Source organism: Meleagris gallopavo, chromosome 1, assembly GCF_905368555.1.
Source record: "Meleagris gallopavo chromosome 1, MGAL_WU_HG_1.1, whole genome shotgun sequence".
In the NCBI taxonomy this organism is placed as follows: Eukaryota; Metazoa; Chordata; class Aves; order Galliformes; family Phasianidae; genus Meleagris; species Meleagris gallopavo.
Window position 1 is genome coordinate 76,470,775 of NC_139404.1, and position 21,855 is coordinate 76,492,629.

General features: G+C 39.8%; 1 protein-coding gene across 8 annotated transcripts in view; it reads right to left on the reverse strand.

The window, feature by feature from the left end:
• Positions 1-21,855, reverse strand: part of CLCN1 (chloride voltage-gated channel 1) — a 57,429-nt gene that overhangs the window by 34,443 nt on the left and 1,131 nt on the right. For 5 of the 8 annotated variants that reach the window (XR_014886353.1, XM_085235765.1, XM_085235754.1 and 2 more), the window contains exon 2: positions 19,027-19,200. The exons of 1 other annotated variant lie outside the window; for it this stretch is intronic. Coding sequence is in view for 6 of the 7 variants with exons in the window: in XM_085235765.1 (XP_085091891.1) it covers positions 19,027-19,077 (51 nt within the window). In the remaining variant the exon portion in view is untranslated. Of the gene's footprint in view, positions 1-1,316; positions 1,770-19,026; positions 19,201-21,855 lie in introns of those variants that run through there. 2 more of the 8 variants (XM_085235790.1, XM_085235782.1) reach the window with 2 other exon arrangements.

Below are 21,855 nucleotides of genomic sequence, written 5' to 3' on the forward strand. Positions count from 1 at the left end.
TAATGGTTCATGTAACACAATGTGTACTTCCATTTCCATAACCCACCTCTTCCTTCCAGCCCTAGGCATTGCTCCACTTGCATCCCATGAGAGGGCCAGATCACATCTCAAATGAGAAATCTCAACGTAACTCACATGAAAATATAAATAAAGCATTAATTCTGTCCAGACACCTCCCGGTTCTGACTGTTGCTTCTGACACAGTCAGGGAGTGGTTTTGGGATAGTTTAGTAGAGAAATAATTTGCAATCTCTCAGATTTTTTATACAGCTTCAGAAGAGAAATTTCTGAGTATGGCCATGGGACTGCGTTCCTAGTCTTTTGCAACATGGCAGACACAATCCTCAATGGGATATTTATCTACTGGAAGAGATAACCTTGGTGGCAAATGTGGCTTTTCTTACTCCAGAATCATGCAGTTCTTAGGGAGATTAATGCATCTCTTCCTCTATTCCCCAGTCACTGGCACAAGAATATTGTAAGGGGATTTTAGAAATATCTTCCTTGTATGAATTTCACATTCACACATTCTCTCTCCCTCTTGTCACTTGACCAAATTTTACATTGCTTTAAACCCTTCTATGTCGGCTCAGTCTGAGCAGACTGGCAGGAAATAAGACACCAAGACGGCTGTAAAACCTCTTTGCAGAAGGGTGTCCCAGAAGGAGAGGCAGAAGAGATACAGAGGGCAATAGAACAAGAGGTCATAACTAGAGTACATCTTTGTACTAGATACTTTTCTGAGATGATATTTGTATGAACCAGAATGAGAGTCAGGTCAAATTTAAGGGTTAGAAAATTCCTCACAGCTCTCAGAAAGCTACTGAAACTATCAGCATGCATATACAAGCATGGACTTACTCTTCTTGTTCAGGGAAAAGTCAGAACAGAGCTCTGCATGACTGTCCATTCAGCTGTGCAGATAGATATCTGTCTAGCTTCATTACTGTTCTATTTGTTTTTATTTCCTCTCCTGCTTTACCTAAAAATCATTATGCAGCCGAAGGCAGATGCAATTTCTCTTTGCATTTAGGAATACAGTAATGGTTTCATTGATTTTCATGCCAGCTTAACCATTCTAACACTGCGGTCATAATAGATGGAAATACCCAATGACTTGAAATGCTGATTGCATTCTAAGCAAGACTGTGAAAGTCAGTGCCTTAGTTGGAAGTCAACAAGGAAAAGGAGAGAGTTGGTAGGATTGGGTACAGACAGGGACGTGTGCTCTATAGCACCATTCTAGGAGCCCCAAGAACGTATGTGACCCCACTGAGACCTGTGCTGCCATAAACATCCCAGTTGTCCAACCCTACCTGTGGGTGGCTGAGGGAGTTCTCCAGGTAGTGCAGGTCGTCCCCTGTCCCCCCGGCCTCGCGTCCCGCCTCCAAGGGTATCCCGTAACGGGTGCATTTCTCAAAGCTGATATAGTTGTACTGCGGTGTGCCCCCCCACAAAGCTGACTTCGATCTGGATTCCTGCGTCACACTCCTTGAGCTTTCCATGTCTCTACTCTTGCTCGTGCTTAGTTGTAACAGAGCTGCCACTCTGGTCCTTTCCTAGAACCACCTCATGGTCTGGCCTAGAAAATGGCCTCTGTGCTTTCCTCTGTTCTTTCCTTCCTTCCTTTCTCTCTCTCATTAGACCACTCTAAGTTCTTCTGTCCTTGCACTCCCTTTCTCTCTGCCCCTCCTACTCCTTGTGTCTCTCTCACTTTCTCCTCTTCCTGCCCAAAGGCAGGGTTCAACTATATTTATAGCAACCTTCATCTGTCACATGATTCCCCAGTGCCAGGTCTGATCTCAGCAAAAGGCATTAACTCTGCCAGGATTGAATATCAGGTGTGGGCAAAAGGGGAACTCCTGAAGGAGAGGGAAGGGGGACGGGGAGGAGGAGAAAAGAAGGCTGTAAGAAAGAGAGAGCTAGAAACACAGACACAATATATAGACAGGAGGAAGCAGGAGAATTATCCAGATATCTTCCTTCATCTTTTCGTTAAATCCACAAGAGAAAATGCAAATCCTGCTCCAGCATCCACGTAACTGCTAAGCATTAGAGCTTAATCTCAGTCTTTCTATATGCCCTTATACTGAAGACTTTCACTTTTGGAAGATGTTAATAAATTGCTCTGAGTATTCAACTATGACTATATGAAGAAATTTATTCTTCTTGATATTCACTTCCATCAGGTTCACATTCACACCTTCTCCTCACTACACCAGTTTCTGAGCCAGACAAAACAAACAAACAAAACACCCAAACAAACAAACAAAACCAACCTCAGCCAACACGAATGGGGTACCAGTCAGCACCAAGAATGAGAAGTATGTTCTAACAGTGTGATTGAGAGTAGAAATGAGATAGATGAAGGATGCCCTACTGTCAGCTAATCAAATGTGGAATTTCCATGGAAAATCACTACATAACTATAGCCTAAAGTAAGACAACCCTGAAATATATTTTCTACAAACAGTTCATCTCAACCTCCAAATAGACCCCAAACCTGAGTCACTTCATCAATAGAACCATGGCAGATCCCAAGGCCAACATTCACCAAATGACTCTAGATGTTAGTGAGACAAGAAACCTTTACTGCCCTCATGAGGAAGACAACCCACAAAAACTCTGCATCCTTATTTGCACTTTCCAGTGTAACACAACTCTGTGCATCATTTACATCTATTCAGATGAAACTAAGCAATCATTATGCACATGGTGGCACATGCATGCGCTCCAGTATGTGCAGCTAAGGACCTAGCATTTACCTAATTCCCACTTATTAAACAATCTTTCCACCTCTGATCTCTGTACCTAAATATTGCAGATCAAGGAAAAGACTGAGAAATTAAACCTATCCTTTTAATAACTCTTTAATAACTGAGAAAATATACGCCATCTGTAGAGAAAGATACTGGTTTTATGTCACTTCATTTCTTATCTCCTGAACAATATATTCCACTGATTATAAATCATCCCTCCCCCGCTTTTACCTAAGAGGTAAGGACTTTATCAGCTGTCTTGGCACTATTAACATCCTCTTTATTTCACACGGTACCAACAATCTTTCCTCACAGTCTCACTAATCAATTCAAAATACAAGGGTACATTGAAGGAGATTATCTGCTCCTGTAATGGTAGCTTGGAAAGACCTTTTTTCCTAGGCAAGAAGGGATAGTAAGAATTGTAGAAGCATAGAATGGCTTAAGTTGAAAGGGGTCTTACAGACCATGTAGTTCCAACTGCACTGCCATGGGCAGGTCTGCCATCTACCAGCTCAAGCTGCCCAGGTCTCCATCCAACTGGACTTTAATACCTCCAGGAATTGGGCATTCACAGCTCCCTAGGCAGCCTGTGCCCTCTGAGTAAAGAATTTCTTCCTAAAATCTGAAATAAATCTCTTCTATTTTAGTTTAAACCGTTTTCTCTTGTCCAATCACTATCAGAAAGTATAAAAAGTCAGTTTTACAAGCTGTTTATAAACTTCCTTCAGGTACTGAAAAGAGGCAATGAGGTCTCCCTGGAGCTATCTTTTCTCCAAGCTAAACAAGCCCAGGCTTTCTTCATAGGAGAGCTGCTCCAGCGCTCTGACATCTTCATGGATAATAAGAAAGGGAAGAAGTGATGGGAACCAAGTCTGATCAGTCAGATTAATTTCTGAGAGCATATGAGAATTTAGGAATGTTTATGCCAGTGGTGTCACTTGACCTCCAAGGTGGGAGACAATCACAAGAAGCAAAGCTCACAGACTAATTAATGGGTTAACGTCACAGGTTCCACATCTAGAAAGGATGAACTTTGCAACCAGTAAGACTGACAACCATGGGGTCCCAGACTGGGAAGGTGCAGAAACTGCAGAGTTCTGCAAAATCATAGGGGTGCTCAGGGGAAAAGGGGAGAAGGAGGAACAAAGAATGTACATAAGTAGAGAAAGGTATTAAAGCTGGTAGTGTGTAAAATGGGGTCAGTTACTACCTACAGAGGCTGAGCTCTGCAGATGAATGTCACAGGCTGACATATTTTTCTCATGAAATCTTCTCTTAACTCTCTCTCTGGATATACACCTCTCTCTCCTGTGTGTGTGCTACAAGACAGATCTGAAAGCTGGGCAGGGGTGCTGGGCAGACACAAGAACTGTGCCAGGTACTCAAAGAATCCACAAATGCACGTGTGCTTGCAAATCTGGAGAATGCTGTTTGAATGCCTGCACTGGAGAACTTGTATTTCTCATAAGCAGAGATCTGTCTCTGCCTGTGTGTCTCTGAATATGTCCTCAGCTTTGCTGCTGGCTGAACCTGAAAAAGTGAAAAAGGATGGCTCCCAAAGGCTGGGCAGAGATCCCAGTGGCCTGACAGGAGCAGTGCTGAGCCAGAGCAGCTGTAAGTTACAGTCTTTTTCTTGTCATTCTTTACCTCTCTTAACAGGAAGTAGCTACACTGAACTTGTATCTGATTTTGAGATCCGCTTCTACTTCAAACTCAAAGCAGAGCTTGTTCACTTTATCCAGCTGTCAAAGGCCTACCAACGCCTAGCATTGCCTTCCTAGCAGGACACAGCTATGTAGTATTATTGTTGTCTGGGAGGTTCCCAACAAACTCAGAGACTTAGAACAAAAATAGCAGAAAATGTAAAAGAAAGAGGATGTAAAAGAAAATGTAAAAGAAAGCATCCTGTACTAGTCACAAACACAGATGGCCTGTAGATACGGCTTTTCTCAATTCCCCAGGCACTTGTAAACCAGTTCTAAGGACTCACAAAAGCCTCAAAACCCTCAGTAGGACAGTTTATAGATTGCCCTACAGCTCACAAGAGGAAGCATTCAACCTGCTCAAATACTAGTTTCTTCCTCAGGTATTACAGCCCCTAGAAGTAGTCCAAAGTGCATTTTGTGATACTTCCTTCAAGCAGGACACCTTCATCATGGACAAACAAGCCACAAGAAGTGTACCTTGCCTAAAGCAGCAGCAACGCATGGAGAGTGTCATATGGAGAGCACATTCCATACTTCTAAGGCTTGGCTCCTGTCTAATGCTTGGCTCCTGTCTAATGCTCCTTCCCTAAAGCTCATTTTCTTAAATTGCAACCCTCAATTCCCTCAACACTGCAGCACCACATAGTCTCTACTAAATCACAGTGGCTCTCCAAAGCAAGAAAGCAAGATGTGCTTCACTGTCAGGGTATGATATAACTGTCTTGACTTAGAATAAACTGAGTACGAATTAGATATGCACAGTGTGCATGCAAGAATCAAAAAGATGAATCTAAAAGAAGAAATAAAAATTAAAATTAGATTGCATGTTGATGAGGAGCAGACTTTACGTCTGCATTAGGCACATAAAAGCAACTGAAAACAGTAAGACATACAAGACACCCAATGCACTGTTTGAAGCAGGTTTAGTGGACCTCTGTTTATTTTCTATGAAGAAATGCTGCATTAACAAACATTGAAGTAGTGTTTCAAGATAAAATAATCAGCTTGGCAGCATTTCTAGCAGAAGAGACTAAGGAACATCTAGGAAATGCAGTTATCTCTAGTGATCAAAACTCATTAGAGATACTTACAAGCTTGGAAATTTTTTATTGTTCCAGGATGGAGAATTTACAGATTCTAGGCAACTGCACTTTACCTCTCCAACTAAATGACAGGCTCTGATTGCAAATGGTGAATATCTCCTAATAAGCCACTGCACCACAGCCTGTATTTTATTGTAAGAAAAAAAAAAAAATCCTTCAGAGGTAAGAGGCAGCCCATGTTCTGAAGATTATTTATATTTTTCTTCTCCTCCTTCCTACAGATTGACTGTTGCACAAGTAAAATTAATATATGTACATTCAATTTGTTAGTCATACGATTACACTGATTGAAAGCAGCAGGACTAACACCATAAGGATAGGAAGAAAATGCAATCATGAACTATACAGAACCAGGCGGGCACAAGCTATGCTTGGGCTGTTAATGTTGTATAAGACTTGGCAAATTTCAAGAGAAGACTGCTGCCTCTTACATCAACTATGGCCAACTAGGAAAAAAATGTGATTAAAGCAAGAAAAATTAGGAGGCAGATTGACTTATAAAGCAAAATTTTTTGGACGTTAGAAAAATGTAAGGTTTTAAGACATGTTAGAAATATATTTTGAGCCAGCAGTGTGCTCTTGCAGCTCATAAAGCAAGTGGTGCCCTGGGCTCCATCGGAAGAGGGGGGCAGCAGGGAGTGGGAGGTGTCTGTCCCTCTCTACTCTGCCCTTTCTGAGGCCCCATCTGGATGGAGTACTGTGTCCAGGCCTGGGGCCCCCAATACGAGAAAGACAGGGAGATGTTAGAGATGGTCCAAGAGTAGGGCCACAAAGGTGATGAGAGAGCTGGAGCACCTCCCCTACGAAAACAGGCTAAGGGAGCTGGGCTTGTTCAGCCCAGAGAAGAGAAGGCTACAAGGATTATATAAAGGTGATTGTACAAAGGAGGGGAATAAACTTCTTGCAAGGGTAGACACTGATGGGAGAAGGGGGAATTGTTTTAAGCTCAAGAAGGGAAGGTTTCCCAAGACGGGATGTCAGCTGAAGTTCTTCACAGAGAGAGTGATACGGTGCCGGAAAAGGCTGCCCAGAGAGGCTGTGGATGCTTCATCTCTGCAGGTGTTCAAGCTCAGGTTGGATGAGGCACTGGGCAACCTGGTCAAATACCAGATCTGGAGGTTGATGGTTTTAGCTGTGGCAGGGGGCTTGGAACTTGATGATCTTTGGAGTCTCTTCCAACCCAAACCATTCTATGATTCTAACTGTTCTATGTTTGAGCTAGGATTTGGCATGAAGATGGTGCCTTGAGAACAGACAGACAACTCTGGGAGGTGATGGCTAGGATTAGAGGTATATAAGGAAAAAAAATTAATTTCATTTTCCTGGTACTCATTCAAATTTTAAATCATTGAAAAGGCATTTCTTTGAGATCCTAGAATCTATTAACATCTCTGAAAAAGAGATTACAGTACTGGCTTAGGAGACTGGCTTAAGGAAAAGGCAAGTTGAAACTGATGGCTGTGCTTTGTTAGGTACTGGAACTAATGATCTAAAAACTTGATGCAACAAGAAGTCATTTTCAGGCAGCTCAGCACTTTGATCTGTTTGATTAATGAACAGGAATGTTCAAAAAGGTGGCAGGAGTACACCTAGAAATGAGGAAAGGGGTCATCATAGACAATCACAGACAATCACTTTTTCTCAGTAACACTTCAGTCTTGCTTATATTTTAGTTTCACCTCTGTAATTCTACTACTAAAGCATGTGCTATAAACTGTTCATGAATTTCATGGATGCCAAGTACTATTTGTTTTGACTTTAATCATGTACCCTATCCTGTCTCAGTAGACGTAAATGATGCCAATATGGAAGTTACAACACAGACATGTTATCACTACCACTTAATATTTTTAAGTGGTACTTAGTCAAATTTATGCTAATACATTTTGTACAATTTTGACTAAGTTTCCTGTTTCCCTTCTCCTGTCCAAATACACCTAAACATGCAAGTACACCTAGCCTTCCTGTACTTAAATGTCTTGTAGCCTTCTGCTGTCTTCCCTATTTCCTGTAAAAGAATCCCTGAGAGTAATGTGAGATAAAGATGAAGGCAAGCAGTAGGAAGTTCTCATGGTAGACAAAAAATAAATCCATCACCAACAATGGCAAAGCAATTCCCCTGTGGAAATAATCTGTCTTGATATCACTGACGGCTGTTACAGAGATGACAGTGAGAGCCAGCATAAAAGACACTGGGCTCTCTCCCTCTTTTATCAGCTCCCTGCTATGACTTTTAGGTGCTGGGGAAAGGGAAGCACTGCATGTAGCAAATGCCACGTTTTGTCACAAAGGCTGCACAAAGTCTTTTCCCTGTGGAGCTCATTAAACTGAAGCTGTTGTATCAGTAAGAACCAATTTTGACTGTCACAAGGAGGAAGGTGCAAAAGACTTCCAAGGCATAACCAAGGCATAAAAGAGCAATAGCCTACAGCTATTGAAGAGACAGGTATAGATAGGATTTCAAGCCTAGAACAACATAAGTCAGCAGAAGTGGTAGGAAGTTTCCTGCAATTAGTATTGTGTCTTTTACACAGTGAGCTCACATTTATTATCCAGGTCATTTGAAAATAATAAACTTAGAACAAAAAAATTGACAGCGTCCAAAGTCAGCAGTGTCACAAGGAAAACAGGCCAATAAAAACAAAAATACAGAGGAAGAAAACTGAGAATTTTTCTATAATTCTTTTAACTTGAGAAGTGAGATAAGCTGTAGAAGCTGCTGAATTCTGATTGTTCATGGGAAATTATTGAATAATTATTGAAATTATTGGATGTCTTATGTGTATGTTTAATAACACTGCTCACAGCCTTGACCTTATGCATTGCTCATTGTGCAGAGTCAGGAAAAAAAAAAATCAGTGAGAGTATTTGTGGACTTCAAGAAATTTTTCAGTATTTCCTGAAGTCCATTATACTTTCAAGAATTGAAGAGGAAAATAGTTAATTGCCAGGCTAGAGATAAATCTCTCATCAATTGACCAGTGAGCTTGTAGGCCCATCATAACTTTTTCATACTCTTGAAGGACTGACAAAGATTATTCCTTGAGGGTATTGAGTTTAGGGCTTACTTCCCTCCTACTTGAAAAGAATATTGTAATTCTTATTTTAAGACATCTTACGCTATTTCTATTCTACTAGCCATAAAAAGTGAATTCCTAAGTGCCTTTAACTTCTAATTATCCCTCCATTTGTTATTCAGGAAGGATGGAATACTTACCTAATTCTAAATTTCACCTCTATGGAAATCAAGCTTCTATTAGTATTTTTTTCTCTCTGTATTTTGGCTTCTTGGCCAATTCTAGCGTATGAAATAGTGACACATGTGGACAGGTTGAGGGAGCTGTATTTATTCAGCCTTTAAAAGAAACAGCTGTAGGGAGGAGGGAGGGATGTAACAGCAGTCTCTCTCTACCTGAAGAACATGGGCTGGAAAAACAGTCAGGCTTCTCAGAGGAACACAACAAAGGACAAGAGGAAAAAGGCAAAACTTGAAACAAAGGTTTGTCAGAGTATGTAAAAAAGAAACATGTACACATCCACCCTCTCTTGAGGGTGAGTCAGCTCAGGAACACATGTCCAGAGGGGCCATCCCAGATATGTTCAGAACTTGCTTGGATAAGGCCAGGGACAATCTGATCTAGAGTTGGAATGTACCCTACTGTGAGCAAGGTATTGGGCTAGAGACCATCAGAGGCCCCATACAACTTATAATTTTTTCTGAGTCTCATGGTACACATATACCATAGAGACATCTGCCCTTTTACTCACTTATGTGAGTAGAGTTTTTTCTTCCTTCTGAGGGAAGATCTCCAGTAGGGCTGGTACACACCTTGCTTTGGGCATTGTGTACTGCAGGAGATCTTCAGTAGTTGAACTGCCAAGCTTATTTGCTGCAGGAGCAGAAAAAAAAAAATCATCTACTTCAGCTGCTTTATGGTTGTTTCAGATAAAGCAGTAATCTGATGTTTTACATATACATAAATACTATATTAGTAGTTGTACAATAAATGGGTACACAATTGTACAATTAATAGGTGTACAGTCAATAGGTATACAGAGGTTAGGCTTAGTAAGATTATCACAGTAGAAAAATAATTAAAAAAAAAAAAAAATGCTTACCAGTATCATAGGCTCACAGTAAAGCCCACAAGGAACAATCTCCAGACAGAGAATCCTCCTCAGTGGCAGTCAGCACTTAAAAGGGATCTAGGAGAGGTGGGGCCAAGCTCCACCCCTTTGGGTAGCAGAGGTGAATTGCCTTCACCTGCGCTCCTGTGGTTGACTCATTGCTTGCCTCAGGTGGTCAACCAGAGGTTCAGGCCGTGATTAACAGTTCCCATACAGTAGTATATATGTATATACTATATATATATATATACACATATATATATATATATATATATACACTACATATAATACTGTATTAATATTATAATAGTATTTGCCATTATAAATGATAAATAAAATGGCATTTGCACAGAGAGAGAATGAGAGTGTGAAGTCACCAGAAGAAATGGAAGAGCGGGAGTTAGAAGAAAGTTTCATATTCATGGAGTCAAAACCAAGAACAGAGCTGAATCTCAAGAGATGCTACATAGAACAGGAAGAACTTTGCAGGCATTTTATGAGTTTCCAGTTCCATGCTGGCGATAAGGTTATAACACACGTCAAATAAAATTGTGATTAACCTCAGCTTGTCCCTGAGCCTTTGTTACTCACAGGCAATATAAAGGGTGCAAAGATCACGAGGTGTTGCTGCTAATTATAAGGAACCCAGAAGACATGTAGAAGACATAAAAGCAAGACCTTTGTGGCAAGACCACTTGGACACACATTTCATACCTAATTTTGCCACACTGATCACTACAATCCTGTCCTCTCTTGACCTATAGTCTTGAGTGCAGGGGAATATGATCAGTGTACTATATCAGCTGCTGCTGCACATTCAGATCTTCTTGGAAGTGCATTAACACCTTTAGCATCTGTGTTCTGATACTAGGTCTGCAATGTCAATTTTATGAGAAGGCCTTCCTCTGCAGTATCAGTCCTATGGAGTGTCTGGCCTTAACTACGAATTTTACTTCCACCCTGTACTGAAGAGCAGCTCTAGATATGAGAGGCAGATATCATCAGAAAAGCAGGAAGTCATCGCTCTTCCTGGTGGAGTTGATACCTGGTACCATCTACAACTACTCAGTAGTATTTCTTTCACCTTACATCCAAATGCAGGAGACCAGGTTGAGCCACTGCTGGTCAGACAGCATCTGCATTGTACACTGGCACATCTCACAGACATTGGGTTGTTGGCCATCCCAGACAATAAACCCTCTGTGAGGGCTGTTGATATCTCACTGGCCTACTGCCCATTTTAAAATGAACACTGTAGTGCCTGTGGGAAGACTATGAGAAACTTCACTCTGGAAAGCATACTGTCAGCTGATATACTGTTCTAGAATTAGCAGTGTCAATCCCACAATTTTCAAGATTCGGTAGCAAAATATCATCAGCTAGCAATTGTTAATTCTCTTTAGACAAAATCCATTTACAACAGATCCAAGCACACAGACCTGGAGAAGTGGGGAGAAAGAGAGAATGCTATACTCACGGAAAGGAGTTATGTTGGAAATAAAAGCTCTTTGTGAGAGGGTAGAAAATCATTGGGGAAGGATTTGGAAAGGATGTGGTATAGTATCTCAGGGTGTTTTGTGAACTAAACTGTTTTATACTAAAATCACGATACGTACTTACTGTGATGATGTCAGGTTTTTTAAGGTATTGGAAGTTAGGTGGTTGAATAGAACATAAACATACAAGGCTATAGGAAACAACACATCAAGAGATAATAAGCAAGTTATACTCAGTGAGAATCTTGCTACCAACTGAGTAAATATGAACTCCCTTTCTTTCCTAGGACCAGCACTTTGGAAGGAAAGAGTAATTCAGTAACTGCCTGACCCCTGGGTTCTGTTTCCTAAGATCCTTCCAAGATAAAAGAGCGGGTCAGGGCTCACAAAAACTGACCCAATTGGGTCCTTTAGGCAGTTGCTGGTAGTGCCTCACAAACTTTAACTTCCTGACTTACACTTCAAGAGAAGTTTTTTTTTATACAGTTACACCTATGGGTAACTTCATAGCCCACTAGTTAGTATTAGAGCAGTGATGGAACAATAAAAAAAAAGAATAAGGATGACACGGAGTGGCTCAAGATTAGTGATTGAGAGTGAAAGATACCTAACTCTTGCAGACATTGACTATGGGCTTGTGGTAAAGGGCTATTAGTCAGGTTGCAATATCCCACATTTAACCAAGCTGTAACAGTAAAGGCTGCCTGTCACACTGTGCACCCGATTAATCAAAAGCCAATAATGCAGAAGACCTTGAACGTTCCAGTCTCCCTTATTCTCACTTTTCCAGACAGTTTCAATGTCTGGTCATTTACCTTTTGACGTAAGGGCAGTATGTAGAAGATATATATATAAAGTTAGATATTTTTAATATAAGTTAAAAGAAAAAAAAGAAACTCTTTAGGGGCCACAGGAGTAAGAGTACTCCTGACAACTTTTGAAAGGCAGAGAAGAGGCAGTCTTGAAAAGAGAGAACATATAGTAGTTCAAGATTTTTTAGTGCTGGCTGAGACCTTCACAGATTACTTACAATTGTGAGTGGCATAAAAGGATAACCACGTTCTCCTATAACCTAATTCTGCTATGTCTGGCCTTAGCATTCTGGAAGGTAAATTGATAGAAAAACATTCATGATTTTACGTGGTTAACTTCTCTGTGTCGTGCTGTAAATGAGTTCACCACAGGTCAGGGAAGCAGCATTCAGAATGTCCTGCATGTGCCAGTCAATAGATCATCTCAGTTATAATGTATACCCTCGAATGAAGAAATAACACACATACTTAGGCAAGAGGAGAACTCTACCTAGCTCTTATTTAATCTTCCCAGTGGAAAAATTTTAGTATCTATGGAATAGATATGGTATATGTGTGACTCGGCATTGTTAAGACTAATTGGTGTAATTTCAGTCTCAACTTGAGGGTCAAATCTGAGGGTTTACAAGGAAGGTTCTTAATCAGTGGTAATGTTTTTAAGCACTAGACAGTATTCTTGAACAGTATTTATCAAAGTAGAAAAGTATGTTCTACTGCCTCTAATTTATCTATTTTCAAAGCTGCAAGTGTTTGCTTGCTTTGCTAAGATACAGGTTCCACACACGCACTGTGCAACAAATACAGTGAAGGTGCCGTGTACTCTCATCTACTCTTAATGCCCATGGATAACAGTCAAATATTAATGAAACTTTTATAAATATTTTGTGGAAATGAATGATTTTCAGTCACAATAGACACTTGGTTCCTTTAAGGGCACATAAGAATCAACTAATTCACCAGGCAGGAGCAACAAATGCTGTACAGATAGATGGTTCAGTATTAACAATGTAAGCAAATCTGTTAACCTAGTTATATCCTTAGTAGCGTCCACAGATTGAACTGCATGTTGCAGTAACAGCTTATGGAAAATCTTTGCCACTCCTATGTTCAACTTATATCACCTGTAGCGTTATCCAATACCAAAGATAATATGCTATCACAGCAGTGAAATCTGGGTTCCCAGGTTACTTGATAGTAAATCACTATGTGATTGGTAAGCTTCTAAGTGGTAAATGAAAACAGTTTAGGTAAGCGGATTCAGATAAGGCACTGTTCAACATGAATAGTCTGTGCCTGTCCTCTCTGCATTAACACAACAGAGTTATTGTTGCATCATGCAGGTATTTGGAAGATGTTCTATCAGTACTAACAGTAGAAACTTCAGTAGCAGCTTCTTGCTGCTTCAATAAATCAAACATTAATACTAACAGATATTTATCCTGTTTACCTCCAGTTTTTATACAAATCATGCAGGTCGTTTGCTGTGATTTGTACAGATTCATAGCTGTAGCCAAGGATTTTGTACTGCTTCGCAATATTAAGGCATTATTTCTCATATACTATACCTTGTGTGCCACCTGCTGTACAACTTGGGCAGAAATCTCTGTATTCCAGTTTCCCCCACTCCCAACCAGTGTTTACAGTTTTGCTAGCAACAGGCCTAACTTTCTGAAATACCAGGAATGCTAGTGAAAGTGGTTTTTACCTTTGCCCCCCAAACTAGTCTGGAATACTTTAACTTGCTATGCTGCCAAATTACCATGTAAATATTAGCTATCAAGACATGTAAAAAACTTGTAGCACGCAGTATCCTATTTAGATTTCAAATATATGTGGGATGTCTTCTTATGCCATTTACATACAGTCAGGTTATTTCACTTTTGCTAGCACAAGACCAGTGGCAAGGATTAGACTGGTCAGCATCCTGACAGCTCATGACATTTTTTTCTTGGGCTGTAGGTCTATGCAGCTCTTGGAAAAGCTTAAATTTTATAGCACTATAAGCAAGGAATGTGTAGCCTGTGAGAAGAGGATGAAGGAGCTGCGTTTTTTCACCCAAGAGCAGAGGTGAATGAAGCTGTCTGACAGTACAGAGGAGATGAAACCAGACTCTTCTCAGACAAGCACAGGGAATGCTCAAGAGGTAAAAGAAGTAACAGCCATGGCTTTCAACAAGGGAGATCTGTGACTAAGGAGTTGGACTGGGTACTGCAGGAGGCTCCTTCTCATCTTAAATCTGTCCATGTATTTTTTTTTTTTTTTTTTAGATAAAAATGAAATATTGGCAAACAAATTATTAATAGAACTGTAAACACCAGCTCTGCTAGCCATATAAACTGGAGATGCTGTTAGATCTCACAGCAGAGCTTACAGCCACAGCAAAATATATGGCAATTTCCTATTCCCATGTTTTAAACAGCTAAGGCAGATATGAACACCTCTCCCATGCAGTGATAGACAGAGCACTACTTTGTCGTTTGTGGAATAGATTCAAGTGGGCTGGATAGTACAGCTATAAACAATGCCTCGTGATTTGTCATAGGGCCTAGCAATGTAGTGAAGTAAATCTACACTCAGACCAACCTGCTCCTAGTCCAGAATCAGTGAACATCATGTGTATTCCAGCTTAGTGAAGTTTTAAAAATTAAGTCCTTATTATTTTAAGAAAAAGCTGGCTGTTACAAGGCCTGCTCTAATTTTTGTCTTTCTCAGCCGTCCTCCTGGGATGTCACATCACAGTGGAAATGTGTGGTTACTTGCAGGGCTTCTGAAACTAACAAATCCCTTAACTAGAAGAGATCTAGGCACAATCTGCCTGCAGAACTGGAGGTCTTTTTTCCCAGTGACCAACTGACATATAGTTAAGATGAACTCTAGTATGTCTACGTTGCAGATGAATGCCTTTGAACTCCTCAGTCATTCGTACTATATAGCCAGGAAAAGACCCTACCTGCAGCAAATTTCTGACAAGGTAGGATTTGTGATCTCATTAATGGGAAATGTGGAGAGAAATTAATGTTGATCTTCATATGTGTGTATAGTAATTGTTCAGTAAACTCTGAAGCAAGGGAAAATAGAAGGAAATGTAGATACGGTGGATAAGCAAAAAGCAAGCCCTTAGCTTCAGCAGATACTAAATACCAGTTTCACTTACAGAAAGACAGTGAATGGATTTATTTCATCTGTCAGTTTCAGCAGAGGCTACTCTGTAAGGCAACAAGTACTTCCAGTATACAAGAGGTGACTCCCTCCCAGACCTTGCCAAGATTGAATACGAGAAGCTAAAAATTACTCCCTGATAACCGTAAGTGATGATCCTTAAATGCCTGCACTCTCAATCATACAGCAAGTAACTGAAAACTTCCTTTATTCCTTTTCTACTATCATCGTCAGGAGCCTATGTCTTGCCCTGTAGAGTATAAACCTGTATTCATCTGCCTCATTTGCCATCTCTAGCTTTAGAATAAGCAGTATCTACAGCAGAATCTGCATAAATCTCATGACCTCATTTGTCCAGTCTCCTCATCCTTCTAATATTACTTTGTGTATGATCGATAATAACTTCAAAAAGAAAAAGAGGAGGAGCGACTGCCAAGGATCCCCCCACTGCCTTGGGATAGCACAGGGGAATAATCACATGGGATATTTTTGGAACAGATGGCAGTGACCTGACGAAGGCACAGAAAAAAACACAGCTGTGAAACCTAACACTTGGGTTCATGTACACAGAGCAGGAGCATCAGAGAAACAAACAGGAGATGCAGCAGAAGACGAGTAAGAGAAAGGTATTTGAGGATAACAAGAGAATAGTGAAAGAGTAAATGACAAAGAGGTAACAAAAGACACAGAAAATAAATATCTTAAGGAGAACATGGTAGAGAAACAGTTAAAAGACAGCTGGTATATAAGAAACTGAATAAAGTGGCCATGTTATATAAATAAGACAAGATGCTTTTACCATAGAAGGGATTGAAGGGCAGGAAATGGCCAGCTGAGTCATCAGGTCTCTTATTTAGGTGATTTGTGACCTCAAAGGCTAACCAGCAATGGTGTGGTCTACCCAAGGTACAAAGACTTTATAAGCAACTTCAATATCAGATTGTGACAGTGCAATAGATTTTCTAAAACAGAAAAACAGCAATCATTCCTGCAGTCTTTGAAGCGAGGCATTGACCTACCCTTTCTTTGACTAAATGCCAGTGTACCCAGAGAGCAGTGACTTTTATTTATGAAAACAAATGTTTGTAGCATTAGTTTGACATTGATCTTATGTGCTCTGCTATTCTTCCTTCATTAGATAAGAAAAAACTAACATGACTGACTATATGGAGTGAATAGTGATAATGATGATGCTTGATAGGAGCATGTTCCCAAAGTTAGTATTTTAAGGCATAAATTGCTAAGACACTCAAATCTCAAAAGTATCTGGGATCCACTTCAGGCACCTTCATCCAGAATTGCAATCTCATATTCACTTGCTACCGAATCATTATAACTGATTTTCATTTCTCTTGTTTTGAGAAATACTTCATTCTTCATCAAGGTTAGTGATTCAGCATCTACCTATCACTAAAGCCTGATTAGATCCAGTAATTATCTGCTCATCTTCCTCAGATTCAGAAAAGCTCAAATACATGATCATTATCAAAGAACTCCTACATCTATAGCCCTTTTTTAATGAAACAGGTAGCAGTGTAGTTACCTTCTGATCCTAAAGTTTATCTGGGATGTGAGTGACCTGAATTCAACTAAAGAGCAAAATGTTTTGAATTTAACCATGAAGACACTTGAAGGATCAAACAACTACCATTTGCTACAAATTCCTGTCCTATTCAGAACCTATTCTCTCATTGGCATATATTTGAGACAAATTTATGAGTAAATGAAGAACATGGAATACATTGACTTGCTTTCTTTCCTGAATAGCTGCTTTATAACCTGCATATATTCTGCCAAAGAAAACTTGCCTTTTACCAAACTATATGGATTATGCTCTTTAAATTAAGGAAATCTAATGCTAGTCATGTATTCCCACAAGCCTGCAGGAAAACTGGCACTGACTCTGACTAGTCTAGTTCTAAGTTGAAGAATAAAAAAGTGAAATGTCTAAAGACTCATGAGTTTGTTACAGCTACAGAAGAAATATAGCCATTTTCCCCAAGTAGTATACTCTTAGTTTTTTGCATCTTTCACAAACTTCTTCTCTCTACTACCACTTTTGTTCAATTTTGTTGCATTTCCTTATAGTTCAGTACTCCATGCAATTTGATCAGCTCAGCATGCAACTCAGTTCAATTTTTCATCTCAGACTTGTCCTCCTTCCAGAAATCTTACGACATTCTATACTGTGTGTATGGGAACTGTGGATCACGGCCTGAACCTCTGATTGACCACCTGAGGCAAGCAGTAAGTCAGCCACAATTCACCTGTGCTACCCGAAGGGGTGGAACTTGGCTCCACCTCTCCTAGATCCCATTTAAGTGCTGACTGCCACTGAGGAAGGATCTCTTTTTGGAGATTACTCCTTGTGGAGTTCACTGTGAGCCTATGATACTGGTGAGCATTTCCATTTATTTTTATTATTCTTCTACTGTGATAAGCTTACTAAGCCTAACCTTTGTATACCTATTGATTGTACACCTATTAATTGTACAACTGACCTATTGGTTGTACACTGTGCAGTGAAATCTGATTATGTTGTACATTAGGCCCACAGTGTTAGTGTTCTAGTACTAACATAACTTAGTCCTGACACTGTGGATACTACTTTTTGTTGGTCTGTAGAAACACAGAAAAACAGACATGAAATATCTTATAGTTCAGACCTTCCATTGAAATGAATGACTCTTCCAGCAATGTTAGTACTTACCAATTGATAAGAAGCACTTCCAGTTGAGCAAAATATCAAGAGATTGGGTGCTTGTATGTAGATCACTGAGAAACTTACATTCATTATGTAACTCAGGATTTGAAGTCAAGCTGCCAGTCATACAAGGCCCTAGGGTCACACTACAGATCATAACATTCTTCACTTGCATGTATTAGTACTTCTCCTGTACATGAACTGTCTCAGTCTTTACCTCTACCTTCTGTTCCCACAAGCAACTGTACAATTCCCTTAGTAAACCAATTGTGACATCTTCTACAAAGAAGACCACTATGCTTTTTTGTTGTAGCTCAAAGATAGAGATTTTATGTTTTCCATACCTCCTATATAGTCTTGTCTACAAACATGGCTATGAAATCTTTGCATGCTCTGACACAAACAGGCCACCATTATATGTTTTCAGAGGCTGGGATTCCACTCATGCTGTTCAGTAGGCAATCTGCAATGTTTGATACAAATTCTTATTTAAAATATCAGATGCAGTGGTTTCTTAGGTGCAGTACAAATTGCTCCCTCAGCTTGTTCAGAGAAGTCTGAGGAATCATGAGGAGATGAATCTTAGTTATCAAAGTTGAGATACTTACTTCAGGAAGTGAAGCAACAATCTCCATATAAATATCCTTAAAACAAAGCATGCAAAACCTCACTAAGATTTGCCTAAATGATGCAAATAAGAGCATACTCTCATAGCATGCATTAACACCTAGCAGGGCAGAATTCTCTCTCTTCTGAAAGCTGTAATAAAGTAGTGAGAAGTCTATCTCAGAAAAGCAAACCAATTCACAACAAGCAACTGCCTTTCCGTGCAGCTCTGCAGATTGGATGTCCCTACAAACTCAACCCTGACTCTTTCTAGCACATTTTTCCTGATCTAGTGAATTCAGTGACAAATTTTTTTCATTCATGGGGATTAAAGAAGATTCCCATGTTCTTAATGATAAAAAGAGAAAATGGCCTCATTCTGTCTTAGAGGAAGGCAATTCTGTGGCATGTGCTCATGCAGAACTTTCACAAATTCTTCCTAATACAAGCAGGGAAGGATATTTGTAGGCAAGAAAAGTATTTACCCCTTCAGAAGAGAACAAATTATAATGCAGGAAATGCTCTGTCCTTCTGCAGGTATTGTACTCACCAGAGTTTGTTGGTATCGTAATACTTTTGTTGGAGAGGCCTCCCTAGTCATATCCCCAGAGACAACCTTTGAGGAGCAAGGGGTGTTCAGGGCAACGTCTTCCCTTCTGCTCTCCACTGCAAAATCATGGAGTGAAGCAGACACAAGGCTTCAGCTAAAATCCCACAGTGCACCCTGGGAGAGAAGGTTACTGGTGAGGGAAAGACAGAGAGGGGAGAGTGTAACCAGAGACTCCCTACCCCCTCCTGTTCAATCTGTGCTTGGAAATGGCAGGCGCTTCCCTGCTTTAATATCTCTCTGCTGCCCTGGCACTGGGACAGCTTAGTAAATTAACAGGAGGTAAGGTTTCCCTTTCCTTTCTCAGGCAGTATTACTCTTCTCTGCATTTAGAAGAGATGTAAAATGGGACCATTGAAAGAATGGGGGCTGATGACAGAGAGAGACTTTGGAAGAAGGACGATGGAAATAAAAAATGACCAAAGTTAGAGACAAAAAATCTTCCTGCAACTTGAGCAAAATTATTCTACGGCTTATTTCAGAGGCAACTTTGAGAAGTGTCATCATCTGAGAGGGCTACTTCTCTCAGCAGTACTTTGAAGACTATTCCTTACGTGATTACATGATGTCCTTAACATTTAACATAAATAATTTGACTTCAAGTATACACATTGTTGCTAATTTCTGGGCCACACTATCTCACCACATATAAACCATCTTCCTCCCAGTATTTCTACCTCCAAGAATCTTCATTCTCTGACATTACCAGCACTTAGCATCATTTCAACTATTCAAATTCTTTTCTCCATTTTCATTCTAAAATTTACTGCTCAAAACAAGAGGTTGCTGCTCTTTCCACAGACAGCTGCTGCTTCTTTACCTCTGCTATCTGTCAAGTTTTTCATGGAAACTTCTGAATTCTATACAACTAGGCAAAGCAGACAGCAGCTTAGAATAATATCTTGACTTCCCAAGCTGTTTCTCCCGCTAAAAATATGCTTCGTAAAGCTATTTCAAAGGTAAAAACCTTCTTCATTAAGGTTATCCAGTCAAGGACCTTTCCAATGAAGAAAGTGAAGCCATAAACAGAGACACTTTTATCTGAGAGAGAAGGGATAATAGAGATGAAGAAAAGGCCAGAAGTCTCTTCTCACTGAATTGTTTGGCCATTAGGAAACTACACATTTAGCTTTTGGAGAGAGTAAGCCTGGACTTTGTAACTGATAAGGACCACTGGCCACAGCCCACATGTTGGGTGCTTTCTCCTGTGAGGAGCACCAGTATCTTCCCCATACCTGTTCTACATAAGAGTGTATGCATATAATATGGTGTCAAACTTTAAGGTGGACTAGTCAGTGAATAAGAGGCCCCATGTCTAGTCAGGGGTATGTAGAAGGCAGAGGGACTGTCTTGATATTCACGGAGATCATACTCATGGGAGTTTGAACTGCCTCTGAGATAAGTATGAGTGCACCTGTTTGGAAGCAAACCTCAAGCTGGACTAGCCAGCAGGTAGCGGAACCATGGAGCAGTTAGGAAAGCCAGGATTTGGGCTGCAGTACTGGACATACAGGGGAGCTCATGTTGGTATTTGAGGGATCCTTGAATGTCATCGTGAATCTAGAAAGGGCATGCAAGCCCTTGCACTGCTTTACTTCAATCCTCACCAGCCACAAAGACAAAAGGGAACTTCTGTCTCTACTTCACACTTTATGAGGCCTGATAATATTGAAACTAGGTACAGGATGAAAAAAACCCTCTAACTTCATTGTGATGTTAGAAAAAATTCTTCGAGGAAAACTGACAATAGTAGCGATGGTACTCCAAATAACACTGTGTATGATTCAGTACTTGTTCCTAGTGAAAGTTAGCTTCTCCAAGACTAATCCTGTAACTTAATGATTTATAATTTCATTCTTTTCCTTTAAAAGAAGGACATTTTCTGTATGTAAGCTCTGATGACATCATCACTTTGTAATGAAGATGATCTATTACATAACAATATTTTCTTTTGCTTGTATTTCAACTTAGTAATTTAGTGATATGATACAGAGAATTTTTTTTTACCTGCCTTGAGGGTATGAGCCCGTTGCTCTCTGCAACACAGACAGTGTATGTTTGGAATCTGGACCTGGTACGTGTTTTATTTTACAAACTGTTCTACAGATTTTCATGCAAATCTTCTGATGTTTTGAGAAATATGCTTTTTTTAAAAGACTATTCTGAACATCTTAATTTTGAAGAAGAGATCAATAATTACTTTTACAGTCAGACTCTTTGAGTATCTATCATTTTTTATATAATAACAAATGTAAACAAAAACACTTCACAGTTACTACAACTGTATTCCTTTAATTAATTGCTCCACTAGTTAAAATGATTGTTACGTAACTCAGATTTGTAACTACATCTTGTGAATATCCCGTTCACTGTTTTCACTTCTCTTTCAACGAAACAAAAAACATTTTTGACCTTATTCTTTTGGTTTTGAGCCAAAATATGAATGATACGAACTTTCTTGCTAATCCCACTATTAAAGGCATTAATTAAACAGTGTCAGTAGCTTGAATTTACTTATCTAAAACTACAGGCATCTTTTATATTACTAGTAACAGTTTCAGCACAGATAGGTTTTCTACTGAACACTACTACTAGAATTCTACCAGCACTAGGTACTATTGAAAAACCAGTATACTTTTTTTCATGAAAAGAGATGTCACAGCTGAGAGTAAAAGAACAGCTTCTAGTGGATCTGAATATTGGGGTTTATTCTGGCAGTAATGAGAACAGAACTTTTATTTTCTTATTTCACACACTTGCTGGCTTCCACCC